General features: G+C 58.9%; 1 protein-coding gene across 1 annotated transcript; it reads left to right on the forward strand.

Annotated features, from left to right (window-relative positions):
- Window positions 1-1,368: 1,368 nt before the first annotated feature.
- On the forward strand, window positions 1,369-4,496 carry LOC142477025 (G-protein coupled receptor 39-like). The gene is made up of 2 exons (XM_075582095.1): window positions 1,369-2,217; window positions 3,882-4,496. Exons 1-2 carry the CDS (start codon window positions 1,413-1,415, stop codon window positions 4,451-4,453), a joined length of 1,377 nt encoding a protein of 458 aa, XP_075438210.1. The 5' UTR covers window positions 1,369-1,412; the 3' UTR covers window positions 4,454-4,496.
- Window positions 4,497-7,676: the final 3,180 nt, after the last annotated feature.

Genomic DNA, 7,676 nt, shown 5'->3' on the forward strand with positions numbered 1-7,676 from the left:
CCGAGACAGAGAGGGACAGAGTGTCAGAGAGAGGGGGACAGAGACCGACATCTCTCACAGAGAGAGAGAGAGAGCGCAAGGCATCCCAAAACAGAGAGGGACAGAGTGTCAGAGAGAGGGGGACAGAGACCGACATCTCTCACAGAGAGAGAGAGAGAGCGCAAGGCATCCCGAGACAGAGAGGGACAGAGTGTCAGAGAGAGGGGGACAGAGAGACCGACATCTCTCACAGAGAGAGAGAGAGAGAGAGAGAGAGAGTGCAAGGCATCCCGAGACAGAGAGGGACAGAGTGTCAGAGAGAGGGGGACAGAGACCGACATCTCTCACAGAGAGAGAGAGAGAGAGAGAGTGCAAGGCATCCCGAGACAGAGAGGGACAGAGTGTCAGAGAGAGGGGGACAGAGACCGACATCTCTCACAGAGAGAGAGAGAGTGCAAGGCATCCCGAGACAGAGAGGGACATAGTGTCAGAGAGAGGGGGACAGAGAGACCGACATCTCTCACAGAGAGAGAGAGAGAGAGAGAGAGAGAGAGAGTGCAAGGCATCCCGAGACAGAGAGGGACAGAGTGTCAGAGAGAGGGGGACAGAGAGACCGACATCTCTCACAGAGAGAGAGAGAGAGTGCAAGGCATCCCGAGACAGAGAGGGACAGAGTGTCAGAGAGAGGGGGACAGAGACCGACATTTCTCACAGAGAGAGAGAGAGCGCAAGGCATCCCAAAACAGAGAGGGACAGAGTGTCAGAGAGAGGGGGACAGAGAGACCGACATCTCTCACAGAGAGAGAGAGAGAGAGAGAGTGCAAGGCATCCCGAGACAGAGAGGGACAGAGTGTCAGAGAGAGGGGGACAGAGAGACCGACATTTCTCACAGAGAGAGAGAGTGCAAGGCATCCCGAGACAGAGAGGGACAGAGTGTCAGAGAGAGGGGGACAGAGAGACCGACATCTCTCACAGAGAGAGAGAGAGAGAGAGAGAGTGCAAGGCATCCCGAGACAGAGAGGGACAGAGTGTCAGAGAGAGGGGGACAGAGACGACATCTCTCACAGAGAGAGAGCGCAAGGAATCCCGAGACAGAGAGGGACAGAGTGTCAGAGAGAGGGGGACAGAGACCGACATCTCTCACAGAGAGAGAGAGAGTGCAAGGCATCCCGAGACAGAGAGGGACAGAGTGTCAGAGAGAGGGGGACAGGGAGAGAGAGTGCATTCGAGCACAGAGACCACAGCTAAAGAGAATGATCCCCAGAGAGGGTTAGCTGCGAGACCACCTTAGCGAGTGCACGGACCCCCCCCCCCCCCGCGAGAGTGGCGCTTACATGTCTGGCCTTACAGAGATCGGGTGAGAGGAGGAAAGACGCACTTAGACTAGGGTCCGGAGCACACCAGAGGAGGCTGCACCGCTGGTCCCCGTCACCATGCCCCCGGTGACAGAAGCCCACCCCCCGGGAACCCCGGTCCGGCTCAGTGTCTGCGCCAAGAGCGCGGTCTCCCTGGCCTACCTCCTGCTGCTTGTGGCCGGCGCGCTGGGCAACGCGCTGGTGATCCGCGTCCTGCGGAGCCGGCGTAGGGACGGGAGGAGGCGCCACGTCCAGGCCTCTCTCCGCCAGCACATGTGCAGCCTGGCGTCCTGCGACCTCCTGCAGCTGGCGCTGGGCATCCCCGCCGAGCTGTACAGCAGCATCTGGAGCCCGTTTCCGTGGCCCCTGGGCGTGGCTGGCTGCCGCGGCTTCTACTACCTGTGGGAGGTGCTGTGCTACGCCGCCATCCTCAACGTGCTTTCGCTGAGCTGTGAGCGGCACCGCGCCACCTGCCAGCCGCTGCGCCATCACCTGCAGAGCTCCTCCGCGGTGCGTCGCCGCCTCGGCCTGCTGTGGCTCGCCGCCCTTCTGGCCGGCCTCCCCATGCTCTGCTCCATGGGTCTGGAAGACGCCTTCTCGCTGGTGGCGGGGGAGCGGCAGCCTCCCTCCGAGCTGTGGGTGTGCACCCCGCTGAGCGCCCGCCGGGACCTCTTCACCGCCGGCGTCTGCGCCTCCTTCCTCACCTACCTGGGGGTGCTGCTGGTGGTGGCGGTGACCTGCTGGAGGATGAGGAGGGCCCTGGAGGGGAGCCGGGGTCCCGCGCTGGCGGTTCCAGGATCGGGCGACTCAGGGCAGCTGGTGGCGGGCAGGTTGTGCCGCGGGCAGGCGGCGACAGCGCGCCGGCAGAACGCCAGGATGCTGGGTGAGTGGCGGAGACTGGTGACATTAGTAAGTGTCCCTCATGGAGGAAGTTCCCAGGCAGTATATAGTGTCCTGAGCGCGTGGGGGGGACGCACGCTTAATAATCCCCCAAACTGTGTGACCGATCCCAGGCAGTATATAGTGTCCTGAGCGCGTGGGGGGGACGCACGCTTAATAATCCCCCAAACTGTGTGCCCGATCCCAGGCAGTATATAGTGTCCTGAGCGCGTGGGGGGGACGCACGCTTAATAATCCCCCAAACTGTGTGACCGATCCCAGGCAGTATATAGTGTCCTGAGCGCGTGGGGGGGACGCACGCTTAATAATCCCCCAAACTGTGTGACCGATCCCAGGCAGTATATAGTGTCCTGAGCGCGTGGGGGGGACGCATGCTTAATAATCCCCCAAACTGTGTGCCCGATCCCAGGCAGTATATAGTGTCCTGAGCGCGTGGGAGGAACACACGCTTAATAATCCCCCAAACTGTGTGACCGATCCCAGGCAGTATATAGTGTCCTGAGCGCGTGGGAGGAACACACGCTTACTAATCCCCCAAACTGTGTGACTGATCCCAGGCAGTATATAGTGTCCTGAGTGCGTGGGGGGAACACACGCTTAATAATCCCCCAAACTGTGTGCCCGATCCCAGGCAGTATATAGTGTCCTGAGCGCGTGGGGGGAACACACGCTTAATAATCCCCCAAACTGTGTGCCCGATCGCAGGCAGTATATAGTGTCCTGAGCGCGTGGGGGGAACACACGCTTAATAATCCCCCAAACTGTGTGCCCGATCGCAGGCAGTATATAGTGTCCTGAGTGCGTGGAGGGAACACACGTTTACTAATCCCCCAAACTGTGTGACTGATCCCAGGCAGTATATAGTGTCCTGAGCGCGTGGGGGGAACACACGCTTAATAATCCCCCAAACTGTGTGACTGATCCCAGGCAGTATATAGTGTCCTGAGCGCGTGGAGGGAACACACGCTTACTAATCCCCCAAACTGTGTGCCCGATCCCAGGCAGTATATAGTGTCCTGAGCGCGTGGGGGGAACACGCTTAATAATCCCCCAAACTGTGTGACCGATCCCAGGCAGTATATAGTGTCCTGAGCGCGTGGGGGGAACACACGCTTAATAATCCCCCAAACTGTGTGACCGATCCCAGGCAGTATATAGTGTCCTGAGCGCGTGGGGGGAACACACGCTTAATAATCCCCCAAACTGTGTGCCCGATCCCAGGCAGTATATAGTGTCCTGAGCGCGTGGGGGGAACACACGCTTAATAATCCCCCAAACTGTGTGCCCGATCCCAGGCAGTATATAGTGTCCTGAGCGCGTGGGGGGAACACACGCTTAATAATCCCCCAAACTGTGTGCCCGATCCCAGGCAGTATATAGTGTCCTGAGCGCGTGGGGGGAACACACGCTTAATAATCCCCCAAACTGTGTGCCCGATCCCAGGCAGTATATAGTGTCCTGAGCGCGTGGGGGGAACACACGCTTACTAATCCCCCAAACTGTGTGCCCGAGCCAAATCAGTGTCTTCCCTTCTTTCGCCCAGTGTTGTGTACGCGGGGCTGTGTATACTGACGGGTCGGAGTAAGGAGAGCAGGGTGGTTTCTATGAAGAGGATGATAGGTGGGTGACTGTGCTGTTCCCTCGCAGGGTGGATAGTGGTGACGCTTGCCATGTGTTGGCTGCCCTTCCAGGCCCGGCGCCTGATGACCGTTCTGCGCACCAGGGACCAGTGGACTGAGACCTATTATCGCTCGTACATCACCCTGCAGCCAATCACAAACTCCTTCTATTACCTGAGCTCCTGCCTCACTCCCCTGCTGTACAATGTGACATCACGCAGCTTCCGCCGAGCCTTCGTACGGAGCCTCACCCCCTGCACGCGGAGGGACAGGAACCCCCAGCACGCGGGAGCTACAGCCCAGGGAGCGGGGTGTCAGACGGGCAGCCATAGCGCAGGACACCAGCAGTCCGTGAGCCCAGAGAGGGGACACTGCTCCGGGGCACTGCAGTGCTGTGTGACGGTTCTGTCCCCTGTTACAGCTCTAGAGTCACCGCCTTATCCCGTGTCTGAAAAAGTGACACTGCCATCCAATGATACTGTCCCCCAATCAGAGACACTGCCCTCCCCAATCAGAGACACTGCCCCCCAATCAGAGACACTGCCCTCCCAATCAGAGACACTGCCCCCCCAATCAGTGACACTGCCCTCCAATCAGTGACACTGCCCCCCCAATCAGTGACACTGCCCTCCCCAATCAGACACTGCCCCCCCAATCAGAGACACTGCCCTCCCAATCAGAGACACTGCCCCCCCAATCAGTGACACTGCCCTCCAATCAGTGACACTGCCCCCCCAATCAGTGACACTGCCCTCCCCAATCAGACACTGCCCCCCCAATCAGTGACACTGCCCCCCCAATCAGTGACACTGCCCTCCCCAATCAGACACTGCCCCCCCAATCAGAGACACTGCCCCCCAATCAGAGACACTGCCCTCCCAATCAGTGACACTGCCCCCAATCAGTGACACTGCCCCCCCAATCAGTGACACTGCCCTCCCCAATCAGACACTGCCCCCCCAATCAGTGACACTGCTCCCCAATCAGTGACACTGCCCCCCAATCAGTGACACTGCTCCCCAATCAGTGACACTTCCCCCCAATCAGTAACACTGCCCTCCCCGACTCAGAGACACTGCCCCCCAATGAGTGACACTACCCCCAATGAGTGACACTACCCCCCCAATCAGTGACACTGCCCCCAATGAGTGACACTGCCCCCAGAGTGACACTGCCCCCTCCCAATGAGTGACACTGACCTCAATGAGTGACACTACCCCAATGAGTGACACTACCCCCAATGAGTGACACTACCCCCCCAATGAGTGACACTGCCCCCTCCCAATGAGTGACACTGACCCCAATGAGTGAGACTGCTCCCCCGAGTGACACAGCCCTCCCCCAATGACATAGCCCCCCCATGAGTGACTCTGCCTCCCCTATGAGTGACACTGCCCCCCTACGAGTGACCCTGCCCCCCTACGAGTGACACAGCCCTATGAGCCCTGTATTATTTGAGTGTACTGATTGTGTCTCTGCCGTACACAGAAATAAAATGCGCAGTAATTCCACGTGACTGTGGTGGCCCTGACGCTTCCGTCCCAGCGATATGACACACTGCGCACATACATGGGGCCTTATTCTGTATACGCTGAAGCGGACATTCAGAGGGGGTTGGGGGGGTGGGGGGTGGGGGTATTTGGGGCTGAAAACGTCCATAGAAACCCCCCAAAGAGACAGAGGGCGGCCATGCCCAGGCTGCCCGTGGGAATGTAAGTGATTAAACGCGGTAGGTACGGGAGGGAGGTGCGCAGGATGCTGTAACCCTTTCAGTGCCGGCCAGAGGGGCCCGTAGTGCATGGCGCTGGCGGGGTTAACGAGACAGCGTCGCTGCCTGCGACTTCTCACTCGCTCCCAGAATAACGTGTCACTTACACAGCGAGATCTCACCTAGTATACCACCCCCCCCCCCACCCCCCTCCCAGCGGGGGCCGCCACGCAGCCACGCACTGCAAACACAGGCAGAGGGGACTGTGAGATACTCTGCAGGGCACCGACAGGAGAGGGGGTGAGATACTCTGCAGGGCACCGACAGGAGAGGGGGTGAGATACTCTGCAGGGCACCGACAGGAGAGGGGGTGAGATACTCTGCAGGGCACCGACAGGAGAGGGGGGTGAGATACTCTGCAGGGCACCGACAGGAGAGGGGGGTGAGATACTCTGCAGGGCACCGACAGGAGAGGGGGGGTGAGATACTCTGCAGGGCACTGACAGGAGAGGGGATGAGATACTCTGCAGGGGCACTGACAGGAGAGGTGGGTGAGATACTCTGCAGGATACTGACAGGAGAGGGGTGAGATACTCTGCAGGGCACCGACAGGAGAGGGGGGTGAGATACTCTGCAGGATACTGACAGGAGAGGGGTGAGATACTCTGCAGGGCACCGACAGGAGAGGGGGGTGAGATACTCTGCTGGGCACCGACAGGAGAGGGGTGAGATACTCTGCAGGGCACCGACAGGAGAGGTGGGTGAGATACTCTGCAGGGCACTGACAGGAGAGGGGTGAGATACTCTGCAGGGCACTGACAGGAGAGGGGGTGAGATACTCTGCAGGTCACTGACAGGAGAGGGGAGTGAGATACTCTGCAGGGCACTGACAAGAGAGGGATGAGATACTCTGCAGGGCACTGACAGGAGAGGGGGTGAGATACTCTGCAGGGCACCGACAGGAGAGGGGGGTGAGATACTCTGCAGGGCACTGACAGGAGAGGGGATGAGATACTCTGCAGGGCACTGACAGGAGAGGTGGTGAGATACTTTGCAGGGCACCGACAGGAGAGGGGGTGAGATACTCTGTAGGGTACCGACAGGAGAGGGGGGTGAGATACTCTGCAGGGCACTGACAGGAGATGGGGGTGAGATACTCTGCAGGGCACTGAGAGGAAAGGGGGGTGAGATACTCTGCAGGGCACTGACAAGAGAGTGTGTGAGATACTCTGCAGGACACTGACAGGAGAGTGGGGTGAGATACTCTGCAGGATACTGACAGGAGAGGGTGAGATATTCTGCAGGGCACTGACAGGAGAGGGGTGAGATACTCTGCAGGGCACTGACAGGAGAGGGGGTGAGATACTCTGCAGGATACTGACAGGAGAGGGGTGAGATATTCTGCAGGGCACTGACAGGAGAGGGGGTGGGATACTCTGCAGGGCACTGACAGGAGAGGGGATGAGATACTCTGCAGGGCACTGACAGGAGAGGGGGTGAGATACTCTGCGGTGCACTGACAGGAGAGGGCGTGAGATACTCTGCAGGGCACTGACAGGAGAGGGGGTGAGATACTCTGCAGGGCACTGACAGGAGAGGGGGTGAGATACTCTGCAGTGCACTGACAGGAGAGGGGGTGAGATACTCTGCGGTGCACTGACAGGAGAGGGGGTGAGATACTCTGCAGGGCACTGACAGGAGAGGGGAGTGAGATACTCTGCAGGGCACTGACAGGAGAGTGTGTGAGATACTTTGCAGGACACTGACAGGAGAGTGGGGTGAGATACTCTGCAGGACACTGACAGGAGAGAGGGTGAGATACTCTGCAGGGCACTGACAGGAGAGGGGTGAGATACTCTGCAGGACACTGACAGGAGAGTGGGGTGAGATACTCTGCAGGACACTGACAGGAGAGAGGGTGAGATACTCTGCAGGGCACTGACAGGAGAGGGGTCAGATACTCTGCAGGGCACTGACAAGAGAGGGGTGAGATACTCTGCAGGATACTGACAGGAGAGGGGTGTGATATTCTGCAGGGCACTGACAGGAGAGGGTGTGAGATACTCTGCAGGATACTGACAGGAGAGGAGGTGAGATACTCTGCAGGGCACTAAC

This window comes from Ascaphus truei, unplaced genomic scaffold (assembly GCF_040206685.1).
Source record: "Ascaphus truei isolate aAscTru1 unplaced genomic scaffold, aAscTru1.hap1 HAP1_SCAFFOLD_1877, whole genome shotgun sequence".
Taxonomy (NCBI): Eukaryota; Metazoa; Chordata; class Amphibia; order Anura; family Ascaphidae; genus Ascaphus; species Ascaphus truei.

Coding starts and splice junctions, on each gene's coding strand:
- LOC142477025 (XM_075582095.1), top strand. CDS start 1,413: ATGCCCCCGGTGACAGAAGCCCACCCCCCGGGAACCCCGGTCCGGCTC. Junction 2,218..3,881: donor GCAGAACGCCAGGATGCTGG/GTGAGTGGCGGA, acceptor GTTCCCTCGCAG/GGTGGATAGTGGTGACGCTT.